Here is a 14,557-nt window from a genome sequence, read left to right as displayed (position 1 = left end):
TACTGTTTGTCGTTTTTTAGTTCAAACACGGAATCAGCGAAGCTCCTGTACAACCTTGTTCCCAGCGCCTGTTCTCTGGACAGCAAGACGACCGCTGCGCCGATGTCAAGAGATAAAATATGTCCTGGGGACGAGGTTGGTTCCTGCGAAGCCAATTCGAGTTTATTCTTGAAGGATAGGTTTATCCGAGTTTTCACTTGCGCGTCAAGCGTTAAGAAAGCACCGGACGTTGTGTAGAAAATAGAAGTGACGTGCACTTCTATTTTCTAAACAACGATCTTGTGTTCAATTTTTCAGAATTTTCACAAGTGAATATTTAAAGAAGAATCCAACACATGTTAGTTGATTGGGTACTACCTGAAACAACATAACGTAGAATTGTTGCAGCTGACTTAAAAAACCAATACGTTCTGAGCACTTTTCTATAACTATGCTTTAAATCCCCGACTATCAACGAGCTGTTTTAACTAATTAATCATGTGACATTTTGACTTACAGAAAAGAAAAAGTTGTGGGATGTCACTTTGAGGAATGTACATTTAAAAGTCAACGAACAGAGCTTAAAAATGTTTTTCCAAAAGTTTTGTGGTTATCAAGTATAGATATATCGAACAGTGCATCACAAACATCTCTAAAACTCTAAATCTCATCTCTAAAAGAACATTCCATCTAACTATCAACAAAAACTTCTTGATGCAATTTTATCGTCAACGAAAAGAAACGAGAAATTATGATGCCAATGTACTTGTCTTTTAAAAAATCGAATCAAAGCTGAATAAACACGCGCACTTTTAGTCTCGCACGAGAAAAAAAAACAGTCCGTACTTTGTACTGCATTTTGTATATGCTTGTTAATTTTGAGAAACACATATTTATACATATATAAACAATGTAGAAAAAAACAACAACAAAAAAAAACTTATAAATAAAAATTAAAAACCAATCACCTAATAGTGTTGAGACAAAATATTGATTGTTGTGCCAAACAGAGAAAAATATCACAGAGCCAGTATTGTCTCCAAGTCCCCTGTGGTCTGGTCCTTGGGAGCAAATTGTAGAGGCTTTTATTTTTTTTTAAAAATAGGTTTAACCACGTACGAGCGTAGAAATTACAGAATTTTTTCAAAATAATAACTCGGATATATATAACACACTAGTGAAAGAAACACGCGTAATAATTGGATTGAATTATGTTAAGAAATTTCTGACGTCACGTGACGGTAACAAGTTGGAAATATTTGGTTTAAAAAATTAAAAAATCAATAACATTATTTCGAACACACTGCAGATTCAACTGTCAACTTCATTTGAAGTCATTTGTGCTGAGTTGACATGTAATACAACAACCTGGCAGTTTGAACAACAATTTTCCGCTTCAAATGTCAGTAAAAAGTCATAAACATAAAGGGAGGGGGGTTGAACGTGATGTTAAAAAAGTAAAATCAATTGGTTGGGACATTAAACAGCTCAAATTCTCAAAGCTACACCAAAAAATAACCTTCTCCAGTGCAATAAAAACTACTCCTAAATTAGTATGAAAATAAAGGGCTTTTCAAAAAAACATGTCGGAACGTCTTAATGGTATCACAGTTAAAACGCCCTAATGACGTGACAGTTAAAACGCCCTAATGACGTGACTGTAAAAACGCCCTAATGACGTCACTGTTGAAACGCCCTAATTGCGTCGAGTTGTGATAGTGTAGAGAAGACAAATACAGGGCATTTGCGGATCTTAAGCTAGAACAGATCATACTAAAGCCGTACTCTTTAACGTAAATATATAAAAAGTAAAAAAAAATTACGTTTGGAGGGTATAGCAGAATCGTGAAACTAAATTTCGTTACACATCGAAATAAGAATATTCACTTCGTTTGCGAGCCTGAGCGTTGGAAGAGAACGGAGAAAACCAAGTGACGCCAAACGTACCACCGAACGTGTTTCTCATACGATCTTTCCTAAAATAAAAGGTTAAAATTATTTTCCAAAAACCCAGTTCTGGAGGCTCGCAAAAAATTACATAACATACAATCTTTTTAAACTCCTATTCTCAGATAGTCTAGGTCTGTTTTTGGGCTATGGACGGAATAAATTACGAAGTGCATATTACTTTTATATCCCATAATAATAAAGAAAACATTGCGGTTTTTCTCGTTTCGTCGATTATTGGTAAGCCGGTCTACGAGCAAGCGGAGTAAAAAAACGTACCAGGTTCCGTCCTTTTCTACAGATTGCTTCTTTAACTGCTCAATACCCTATAAATAAAATAGCACATTGAAAAAATTATGATAAAAGTCGACCGGGTGTGTGGAGAAAAAGAAGATCTTGACAAATAACAAAAATTCGATCAACAGAAATGATGATATCCGGAAATAGTTTGTATCACAATATCACGTGTTAAAAAAAATTGGGTGAAAAGAAAAAGTAAATTTTAGGATAATTCACTTTCCAAATCCCAATGTATATAATTTTTTGAAAAAATCCGCATCATTTTGTTAAATGGTTAACGAAAAAAGGTCAAGCATAAAAACAAGAAAAGGCGGAAACTTCTTAAGAACTGAGCTCACCACCAGCATAAAGACCATGTGCGACACACACTACCTAACTTTCGCGTTTTTGGTCATTTTCGCGAAAGTTTATGCCTTTGGAAACTTTAAATCAGCAAAAGGCGAAAGTTTTTTCACGTTAAGTCATGGATATTTTCAAGATGCCAAAGTTTTTTCACTACAAAAAATTCAAAAAAAGAGAAATCTCTAAGTTAGTGATTTCGTTCTTTTTTCATCATTCACTACAACAGCGTTTGGTGTTTTTTACTTTGGTGCTGCAACTATTTCTCGGATATCTTGATTCCTTAAAACAGTAATGGTTGAAAAAAAAAATTCTATTAGCGAAAAATTTTCCTATGCAAATGAAGTGATCTGGATTTTCTCGAAAGTTTTTTTTGCAAAATTCGTCTTAAAATTACAATTGGCCAAAGCTTTTGTCCCGAAATTTCGCGATTTTTGACGCAAAACCTTTTTTTCCTAAAGTAATCAAATTTTTCAAGTTCAGTAAATCTACATACCGTTTCATCATTGACCACTGAACTCATCTGAGTACAAAACATAACAAGCGTAAACAAACCAAACAATAGCCCCTCAAATATTAGAAACACTATAAATATGATGGTCGTGGCTGGAGCGAAATATGCACAACCTAAAACGAAAATAAGCAGCTTGAAAACATTCCTGATAAGTAATAAGCGATTATTTACCGTATTTCATCGATTAAGTGCCCTGCATTATGTTAAAATATGACGAGCTGTAAAGGATTTGCATGGGTTTTTTCCAAACATTTAGGAGCATTCAATCGAGGAAACATGGTACTCACTTTCGTCAAGAATTTGAAGCTTGTGTTTTGATTTGAACTTGGAAAATGTGGCAAGGAATCCTTCTACAATATTTGAGAAAAAAAAGGAAGTACTTTAAAAACAGAACACTTGGAAAATATTTGTAAATATTCTTCTGGCTAAAAGTGAATTTCAAACAGGAAGATCAACAGGAAGGTAGACAAACAAAGAATACAAACCTTTCCAATCTTTATCTGAGCACTTAAAAATGTAATGAACTGCAAGCGCCATTGCATAACCTGATATTAACATGATATAGAACTGCAAAAAAAAAAAAAGAAAAAAAAAATTAAATATTACAAGTAGCATTTGACAAACTCAACATCATTCCAAAAATATAACATGAAACTTACAGTAAATAGAACAAAAAATTTTTGATTGAATTCGCCAACGCAATTGTTGATCCTGTGGCAAAAGAGAAAAAACACATAAAAGTGTTGTGCAAACAAGTTGGCAGTATTTAAAAGAAGAATGCAGAAATTCATGCAGAAATTCTTGTACAATGAATATTTATATAAACCCTATTTATGCTAAGGGTGGGGTAGATTCCACCACCAACTCATTGTTTTAGTATAACTCCTAAACTTATGCTTTAGCTGGGATAAAACTTGGTGACTTTTAATATTATTCTGTTTGGAAACTTTTCATGAAAAATCATTCATATATGTGTGTTGCCATGGCAGCTGTGTAGCTAAATATTGTCCCAGAGAAAAATCCCAAACGAATTAGCAAACAAAATTTATGTGTAAATCAATCTGATCAACTCAGAGAAATGATGATGCCATAGCGAAACAAACTGACGACATCTTTACATCTTTGCTCCACTGATCAAATTATTATATGCTATACTATAAGCCTGCCAAGATTTATAAACATTGCTTAAATGACTTAAAGGAGGTTAAATCCACTTCAGTATATATATATTTTTTTTTTAAAAAAAAGTATAAATTAAAGAATATTTTCCATTTCAATTTATCCTGTGTTAAAATATAAATTTACTTAATCAATTATTTTAGAAAACGTTTTGCATGGAGAATTTTTTGCAGCTTGAACGTACCTTGAATGTAGGTACATACTTGAATTAACAATTTTAAGAAATAGCATAAAAAATACAAAAAAAAAAATTCAAAAAATAAATACAAAAAAACAAATATATAAAAAAAATTGTAAATCTCAGGCTTTTTCCGGAATATTTGAGTGGGTGTGTGATGATTCGCACGTGTAAATCAAGTAACGCGTGCGATGTAAAACGCACGCGTAAAGGATGTTACGTGTGCGATACGGGCTTAAAGGTTATTTTTTGTTGCGCATTCATTTTGCGGTAGAAAAGTGGGGACGTTTTAAATTGTAAATCCCAAACACGATGATCGAGCGTCTACTGGTATAGCAACTCTCTCAATTTTAAGTTCCTTTTCTACATGTCCAAAATAGTATGCATGACTATACTGTGGTTTTTATATTTATTGTTTATTTTTCAGGTCATCACAAGCAAATAGGCAAAAATACGCTTTGTTTTCAAATTAAAAAATATCTTTATCCACGTGGCTTATATAAAACTTCAAAATTCATTCAGAGAGTGCCAAGGTGTGCGCGTGCGATTACACGCTTCTCCTAAAAAAGCCGGATCTGTGCTGCTATTGTATAGTTGCTCTGCTTGTTATGTCAAAATATACTACAACTAACCAACCAAATACTTCAAAAAATATGAGCTATACATGCAGCAATAACCTTACCATGGGCAATGATGGTCCATTTTTCGAATGCATCGTTGGCATGTACTACAGTGATGCGCTCTGTCGGATTTGATGCATTCACAACGAGTACACCTGACAACAACATCACCTGCTTTCAATCCCAAATTTCTCACATTTTCATCTGTAAAATTGCCTTTTGGGATAGTACCCTAAAAAAGCAAATCAAATTTAATTAAGGCAATATCCACGATGCCACTCCTCTGCATTACAACTATACAACACGCATCATTAATGCTACGTACAACATTATTGGATGTTAAAACATTATAGACACAAAGAGGGCTGACATGAATTGTTAGAACAAGGTAAAAAAAGACACCAAAACAGAAAAGCAAAATTGTTTTATAAAAAAAAATTAAAAAAAATTATAAACATCCTAATTGTTTTGTATTTTATTAGGCTTAACTGCCACTTATTATACAAAAGTTGATTCAATATGAAAGAGCTTAAAAAGTTGTGTGGGAATCCTTTTATTCTTTGAACATCTTTATTGTGTCTTTTATAATTATAATTTTCACTAATATGCATGTCAGCATCTACTGCATCTAAGAAAGTGTTGTATCTAATGGTTCAACTGATATTTAGAGAGCATTCAGTTATTACAATTATAATTGATAACAACAATTGTTTCTCAACATCTGCAACCCTACGAACATTATATTTGTTGAAATGGTTGTTTATTGGCCATTTCTTAAAATGATCAAGCAGTATCATTTGGTCACTACTTTGATAAGGGTAAATGTAAAAATATGCTGGCTGCACTTTTTAAAGAACAATCTGCTTCACAGTCCTTTTTGGGCCGTGGAGCAGATTGTTCCTTAAAACAGTCTGTGAATTGAAGTGTGCTGATGTCAGCAGGGTGCCACAAGTTTTCAGAGGCAAAATCGAGGTAAATCAAGGAGATACAGGGAGTAACTTTCTAATTTTGAGGAGGAAACATTAATAGCCTTCTTCCAATTTGATCTATACTCCTTCATTTCTTTCAAGTGTCCCAACCAACTTAATCTTCCTATCTGGATAATATTTATAATGCTACAAATACAGCCTGCTTCTTGCTTATAAAACTGTTTCTGCCTCTCAAACTACTGTTACCCATCTACCTAACTATTCTTATATCATTTTTTTTCTAAATGGTTAGATCTTTCTGCTTCTGTAGAAGGCTAAAACATCACCACAGTTAACAAAATAACTATCAAACAGGACTAAATTTGCCCAAAATTTTGTCACAGCGTGCTTGAAAACTACCAAAATAGGACTGTAGCAGGCTAAAATGTCACAGTAGTTTGTTTAAAAAATATCAAAATGATAATGTAAAAGGTAAAAACATTGTTGTACAGTTCTCTAATTGACAACTATTTTAATGTTTTTCAAATGATTTTTTCATCACTATGTAGAAATCTCGTCTTTCCACTATTTGAGTAACTGGTCAGTCCTCTGGGGTTCCTACAGTACCAATTTCGCGAGAAACTATACAAAGTATTAAACTATGGGTACGAGGAATTTCTTCCATGGGTATTTCACGAGTATGCGACGAGTATAATGCGCATACGAGTACATCAAAAATACTAGCACATTTTTGCTACTGTACTCACACAGTACTCGCTAATGTGCACGAAAGGCAAACGATATAATTAAACGAGAAACTGGCAGAGAATGCACTTGCAGCCAATACGCTTTTATGTTGGTGTTGAATTTATTGAAAAACATTATTTTTACAGTGCTATTTTCTTTGTTCGTTAGTTTTCTATGTTCAATAGTGAGTTGAAGCTGGCATTGAGATTACATGCTAACACTTTGGCGTTTTGTTGATTTACGATCGAATCAGCAGTCCCATTTGAAACCATGCCACAGGGACATGACACTCCGAAAAGCCAGACAAGTCTAAACTGATTCGGATTATAATCAACTGAACTGCGGGAAAGTGCGCACCAACGCAAGCTATATATGACAGCCAGAACGAGGGAGAACCTCAATTGCCTTACGACAGAGTCGTAACTTTCAAGCAAACTCTTTTTCTTCTGAACAAACAAACAAACCAACGCCACTTCCGAAAAATGATTTTTAAGTCTAAAAATACTGAATAAAATTTAGTTGTCTGCGTTATTGAGAGAAAAAAATTTTCTCTCAATATATAACTCAATAAAACACGATTCTGGAGATAAATTTTTTTTTGTATTGATTGTTATTCTAATCTATAATTATATCTTTGCAATCACATTAAGAATATTGAAATGATTTGCTTCTGGTAATAGAACAATATGGCAGGTATCATGTTTACAAGTTATTGCAGGCCTATCAATAAGAAAAAAGCTCCCGCGCGACAAAACGCGCGCGCTGAGAGGGGGAAATTCTGTTCGCGCGAGCGATCTTACAGTTCCAAAATTAAGACAAAAAGAGAAAAGGAACATTAATTTCTGAAGTCGGGGGACGATTTAACCAGTGAACCCCTGAACACTGGAGACTCGAAAGCCTTTATCTTGACTTCATTCGTTACGAAAATTGTATCATGTATATATGTTAATCTCTTTTTATCTACTTGTGGTGCTTAATTAATATAACAAAATTCTATTTTTTTTTAGGTTCGTATATATATTTGAAGATAACTATTTATAGAAAGTGTTTCATTATAGTTTTACAAATAGAGATCGTCCTCTCTGTCCCAGCTCTCGTCACTTGAACAACTATCATCATCTGAGCGATCATCATCAGTTATATTATCGATACGGTTTTGTTCTGACGTATTCAACTTGAGCCGCCTGCGTTTTGCCATGTAGAGCACTCTCGCTCTTTCGATGATTTCTTCCCGCTCCTGAGGTGACCACAGATTATCGTTGCCAGAAATGATCAAAGTATCCTCCAATGTATCGTGAGCCATTGAAAGTCGCCGGTCTGATAGAATGGAAGTGACAGTACTAAAGCACCGTTCAACACTGGAGTTTGATCCGGATATGCTGAGAATCAAAGAGACGAGAAGGCTCACGTTGGGAAATGATTCTCTTTTGTATGTCAACACCGACTTCCACATGTCGCGTACTGCCATTTTATTGTAGTGAGTCGCTGCGTGTATTTTGAACTTTTTCCATTCGACCAATGATCGGTTCAAGTCGAATCCTGCATACACAAGGGGCTTGGCGAAATGATTATGTAGAAGAATTATTTCCCGATTACCGTAATCTCTATCAGATTCCCAATATTCCATGTCGATGAATCTCATTGATGTATACAATTCCTTGTCCCTCTTATAATCACAAAAGCGCTCCTTGAGAACTTTAATCAGTGACTCGCACAACTTTTTTTTTAGAGCTCGAACAACATCAATGGCATGGTCTTGATTGATTTTATTAATTTGGAATTTTACAGTGACGAAGGTTTTATCTTTTTTCCGCTTTTCGCCACCTTTAATGAATTGACCCTCTAATGCTCCACTCAACCAATTCTGATCACCCGCTTTGGTACTAACACTGTAACGTCCAACATAACTGTCCAAAAACTCCAAATCACCCCCAATTTCGTCAATGTTTTCATTTAGTTCAGAAGTTGTTTGGTCGATAATCGAATTGACTGAGTAAGGTAAAAGATCATTCGATTCAAATATTTTTGAGACAGGAACAACCATTTCAAGCATATCGAGGTAAGTTGCTATAGTCAACAAAAATTCATAGGATTTGAACTTTTTAAGAAGGCCTGAAACTTTCGCTTTCGTAGTAGCATTACTCCCTTTATCGTCCGCGATGTAATTTTCGTATGCTGTTATGTACGCTGGCCATGATTCAAGGATATTCTGAAATCCCCGCCTACGATGCCCAACAAACCTTGTTCCTGTGATCTTCGATATGTTATAGTATGTGATACCTAACGCCTTTGCACATTCTGCAACTTCAGATTTTAGTTTGCCACTATTTCGCAAGAGATAAAAATTTGTTGTGTAGAACTGATCAACCTCGTTCAGCTTGTTTATATTGAATGCTTCCTTAACTGCGAGTTCTATGCGGTGGTTTGCACAGTGAATCATCAACATCCATGGCCGCCCCTGATCCTTCATCTGCATTAAAAACACCCTTGTATTTACCAAAGTTAACACTGGCTCCGTCCGCCGTACAACTGACAACCTTTTTAGTGAAGCTCTCTTGGTCCATCAAAAGCGCACTATTGTCGTCACGGAAAATACTTTCAATACCGGCAACAATCGAACAAGCATCACCCCCACCGAACCTAGCCACTTCCAGCAAACTCGCAACCACGTAAACTGGAACACCACTCCTCTCAGTTCTCACTAAAACAAGTTCTTTTTCCCTTCCAGTTTTTCTGGCTTGGCTACCATCTGATAGAATCGACATAAAATAACCACTTGCAAGTACAACTGCACATTTTTCCCTGACAGCCTCAGCTATGCAATGAACAAACTCACGTCCAGAACGACCGTCTTCTTTCCTCTCTATGAGTCGCACACCATTCTCCTTGCAGCATTTAACCTGAAAAGTCAGATAGATAAAACAATAATGGTCGTACTCAAACAATACTCGAACATGGTTTCTACCTATTTCGAAAACTTTAAACATATTTATAAGGGCAACTTACCAAAACACCAAAGTGTTTGTGTGGCATTGTCGGTTCCATCGCCATGTGATACGCACATTTGATAAGCTTCGTATATGCCTCAGCCGCGGATTTTGCGTTTGCTGATTCAATAGTCGTTTGGATCTATGAAATATGAAGTGAACGTAATTGTGTTAGAGTGAAAGTAAATAAAACTTGAAAAACCCTATTTTGTAGAAACAAACCTTGTCAACGCTAGCTCCCGTCTTAACACATGTGATTGATGGTAATCGATCTTCCTTTGGTTTACTTTTCTCACACGATAGTGCGAGAGAATGACCTTCGCCGGAAATATGTCGCGTAACAGAGTGTTTTGTTACGAAACTTGTCCCATCAATATATGTCAGGACAGCTTCCTTCACTGGTCCCTTGCAATTCGAATGCTGAAGAATAGCAGGCTTGTTTTTCGCACAAAGTTTGCACCAAACGAAGTTAACAAATCTATTTCCGTTTTCTTCTAAAGTTTTATGTCCGATAATATCATCAATACCCCATTTCATGAAAGTAGATAATTGGATTTTGTTCCCTTTGATACTTTTTTTGACGAAGACATGTCGCGATAATGATTTCAGATAAATATAGCAATCGAGTTTTCAAAACATACGACCTGCTGTATTCTATTCCATTTTAGAATAACGTTTCGAACGCTCTCACCCAGAGATGTTCCCATAACAAAACTATTTTTGAATGAATGGAGAAACAGGGAGATGGAGTGTTATGTAAAACAAAAGAAATACATTACTCATTTTCTTGTTTATTACAAGAACAGGTTCCACATAAATACGCGTGGTGTGATCAACAAAACAAATTACAAGTCTTGTTACACAACTATAGAAAAAAACGACATTTGATAACTGAAAGTACGAAAACAAAAGAAATATATTGCATTCACAAACAAAGAGAATCATTTAGCAAATATTTCTTGGGTTTAAGGCAATAAATAACAAATTAAGTTTGATAAATTTTCTCCCTGATCTTTGTCAGAGCATCTTCAGATCATAACTAAAAACGTCTTTCAACATGCATGTAAATCATAATTGTTACGTTACAAAAACATCGTTTGACCATGTGACTATAAACATCATCCACTTCTAACTTTTTCATGTCGATGTATCTTCGTACGATTCCGATTTTAGCATGTCGGGGTCTGGTAACAAAGTAGATTCACAAAACGGAATATCTAAAGGTCATTACTGGAACGATATGTTTTCGCTTCGCACCTAACGTGAATGGTTGGTCAGTTTATGATTAGTAAAATGAACTACTCTATCTAAAATAGAAAATACAATCTCAGGAATTTAGGATATTATCGCTCAGCTACATAACATGGAATCAATCTAGGCGAGTGAAAAATCACTCTACAGAGGCCTCATATTTCAGAATTAGGCGCGTGTTTGCGTGCGCGGGAGCGATCGCGCGCCTCTTATTGATAGGCCTGTTATTAACATGTATTTCACAAGCTAGTGCCCAGGACTAAATTGATAAATACTGTTAATAACACAGTAAAAAATGTAACAATCCGGTTTGAATGATATTCATTCTTTCTTTTCTTTTTTATATTTGATACTTTCAAACAACAGGTGCCCACAAAATATGTGAAAAAATTAAAAATACAATTTATAAGACACGTGAAACTTTGTCCTCCCTCTACTGCCGCTTATTTTATTATGATTGGTAAGATGAAAATAGATAATAAATTATATAAACATGAGAAAGAATCTTCCGTACATCGTTGTTAGAGAACGATCTGTAATAATTCATTATTTTGTTTATTTTTATGCATTATAACTAAGACGCAGATCCTTTAATATAATATTTTTCATATAAGAACATAAGCTTCATACAAACAAAATTTAGTGCTGAAATTAAGTGTTGAAATGCTCCTTTAAACTTTCAAAATGGCGAAATGCTGATAGGTGCATGATAGACTTGAAAGCTACTGATACTTTATGACAACCCATTTTGAAGTAATTAGGAAATTCACTCAAAATTTGGGTGCACGTCATTTTCACTGGATCCAAGATTTTTCTGCTGGGCACATTTTTACTTTTTGTTACTTACAAAACAATAAAATTAAATGTGATTGGCTTAATTTAGTCTCCAGAGTTCATTGTTTAATTCATGCTTGCGAAAAAAAAAGAATAATGTTTGAATGTAGCAACAAAACATTTAGCTAGGAGGGTTTCCTCGTCAGTGAGAAATTAACTATATATAAATTCAAACTATTACAACAATGTATACATTTTTTATGTAAACTAAAAAGAATTTGTTGCAACATAAAAAAAAAATAATGTAAAATAAAATGTTATTTCTTACGACGCTAATACAAAGTAAAAGTTTTCACAATGTGAAAGGTAGCAGACAAATGTGAACTATCGATAAAAATTACGCTACGACCAATTCCTGTTTTTTATCTTATACTCGCACATGTACTCACAAATCATTCACTTATTGTACTCGCATGTGCAAGAGGCTATACTCAAGGGTATGGAGTAGTATACTCGCCGATTACTCGTACTTGTCTTGTAATGTACTCAGCGTTTAATGTACCCTTACTCATATACTTGTGTAAAGTTACTCTAGATCGACACTTTACATGATGGTCATTTATTTGTAAAATCAGAAATTAAAACCACAATTCTTACTGGGAAGCCTTAAAGGAATTAAAACTGTCTCATTGGAACGCTGGCAGAAAGTTTGGAAAGATAGATAGATAGACAGATAGATAGATGATGGATATGCATCTCTCTATTATTTCCAGGAGGGGTCATGGCTTGTATATCTTGTTATAGCTGAAAAGGGTGCTGACTCGCTGAAAACGGCGTGTATGTGTCTGGAAGTCGTTTGACAGCCCCGTGATTTTTGCAGCGTTTCCAACGAGTCAGCACTCTTGTCTCTATATACATACTGTAGATGTAGCTATTTTTTTTTATAAAGTTGAACCACTCCACCTCAGTGGGCAAAAAATTACAACATTTTTTATTTTTAAATTTTTTGCACATGCCGTTTCTTTAATATATTACTATTGTTCACTTTTTCTAAGTTGTATTACTTCTTTGGAGTATTTGAAAAGTTCTTCTAGAATTGCGGAATCGTAATTTTTCAATAGATCGACTATATTTTCATAACTTCTTTGTAAAATTTCTGTGGATTTTTCGCAAGAAAAAATATGTTCCGTGGTGTCCTCTGCTTGTGACATAGTGGGCATGTCCTGTCTAGTTCCTTTGAAATTATTTTTTATCATATTCAGTATTAATTTTATTACACCGATAACGTTTTCAGCTTTTAATTCGTTTACTTACTGTATTGCTTTCATTTCATTGGGTTGTATAAATCTCATTTTAGTTCCACTGTTTTGTTGTATTTTTCTTATCATTTCATTGTTTAGAAATTTTTTTATGTTTTTTTTCCATTCATACTTTGACATTGTTGTAATTCGTGGGATTGTGATGTCCACATTATTTTCTCCTATTATTGTTTTCATTTCAGAGAACCAGCAATTCGGTGTTTTTCTGTTAATTTGTTGCATTAAAATCTGTTTGGCTATTCTGCTATCGTCTGATGTTAGTAGAGTGTGTACAAATAAAAGCATAATACATACATTTCAACAGCCCACATCTCAATTTCATATAGTAAACCTAGATATGGCGTAGTTTTTGGCAGTTTGTACAATCTGAATAGTATTTTTGCATTAATTCAAGCTGTTTCATATTATTTGATGTTAAGTTAGACCATGTTTCGTGTTAATGTTATCATGGGCAATGCTATGGCTTTGTATACTTTAATGACAACTCTTATATATAAAAAGCCTGTTTTATTGGCATGACTCTTTATTGTTGCTGTTATATGTTTTTTGACATTCTGCTTGATACAGCAGTCTTATCATATCTTGCATCACTGGTAAAAATGTCGCCTAGGTATCTGTAGGTATCAGTTGCTTTTATAACTCCATTTTTTAAGTGTTCTTTGATACGTTTTACTACTTCATTTGAAAATTTGGAAGTTGCTCTTTTCACAGTTAAAGGTCATTTTCTTTTCCTCTTCTAATTGTCTAGCCACAGTTTCTAATTGTTTTTGTTGTAGCTATTAGCTATACAAGATTTCAAAAAAATGTAAACATTGTAAAGTCATTAATATACTATCAAATGCTTACTAGAAATGTTAAAGAAATACAATAAAAAAAGATGCAGCTAAATGCATTTACTTACTGGGTTAGTTGTCATAGCTCGGAGATGAGATGAAGCAGCTAAGAATGCTAAAGTTGTAAAAACTAAGGCATGTACATAACTCCAAACAGATAAAGGAAAACCAGGAAGTAATATAACGCCAATAACAACAAATTCTGCAAATAAAATTAACCCATAAGTCATTCCAGAGCATGTAATGCCAAGTCCATCTTTTACAAACCAATCAGGTCGACAGCGACAGCAGTGTACTTTTACCATTTCTTTATTTTCTATATTGTTTTCTGCAATACTAATATGTTGTTCTTCATTCACGGCATTTGTTGTATTATTCAAATTAATAATTTTTTCTATAGGTATATATTCAGTCATGATACAATATAAAAGGTTTTCGTTTTCATCTTTTCATTAACAACTGTCGCCATTTTTATGTTATCATTTCTACGATTTTTTCGTATCGTAACCTGTACGGCTGTCGCATTAGCCAACCTAAGTTTCAAACGGGTAAGATACTAATAGTTAAAGAGCAAGCATGCGGTAACCTCAGGTTCAAAAAAGTTCTTACAGATGTGGAATCGCTAAATTTTATTGTTTTATGTGCTTCCCTCTCTTTCACGTATTAGATATGCTATGACACT

At 34.3% G+C, this 14,557-nt stretch overlaps 1 protein-coding gene across 2 annotated transcripts; it reads right to left on the bottom strand.

Annotated features, from left to right (window-relative positions):
• Positions 1-822: 822 nt before the first annotated feature.
• LOC130614380 (palmitoyltransferase ZDHHC3-like) lies at positions 823-14,557 on the bottom strand. 2 transcript variants are annotated; one of them, XM_057435809.1, is made up of 9 exons: positions 14,485-14,551; positions 13,944-14,408; positions 5,119-5,288; positions 3,739-3,790; positions 3,565-3,646; positions 3,367-3,429; positions 3,062-3,192; positions 2,206-2,252; positions 823-1,955 (listed from the first exon to the last, which is right to left on the bottom strand). In XM_057435809.1, the coding sequence occupies exons 2-9, from the start codon at positions 14,289-14,291 to the stop codon at positions 1,841-1,843; spliced, it is 1,008 nt and encodes a 335-aa protein (XP_057291792.1). In that variant the 5' UTR covers positions 14,292-14,408; positions 14,485-14,551; the 3' UTR covers positions 823-1,840. The 2 variants fall into 2 exon arrangements, with proteins under 2 accessions (XP_057291792.1, XP_057291793.1); XM_057435810.1 differs by lacking the exon at positions 3,367-3,429 and having other exon boundaries at positions 13,944-14,557.

The sequence above is a fragment of the Hydractinia symbiolongicarpus genome, chromosome 11 (genome assembly GCF_029227915.1).
Source record: "Hydractinia symbiolongicarpus strain clone_291-10 chromosome 11, HSymV2.1, whole genome shotgun sequence".
In the NCBI taxonomy this organism is placed as follows: domain Eukaryota; kingdom Metazoa; phylum Cnidaria; class Hydrozoa; order Anthoathecata; family Hydractiniidae; genus Hydractinia; species Hydractinia symbiolongicarpus.
This window is presented reverse-complemented; position numbering and strand designations above follow the sequence as displayed.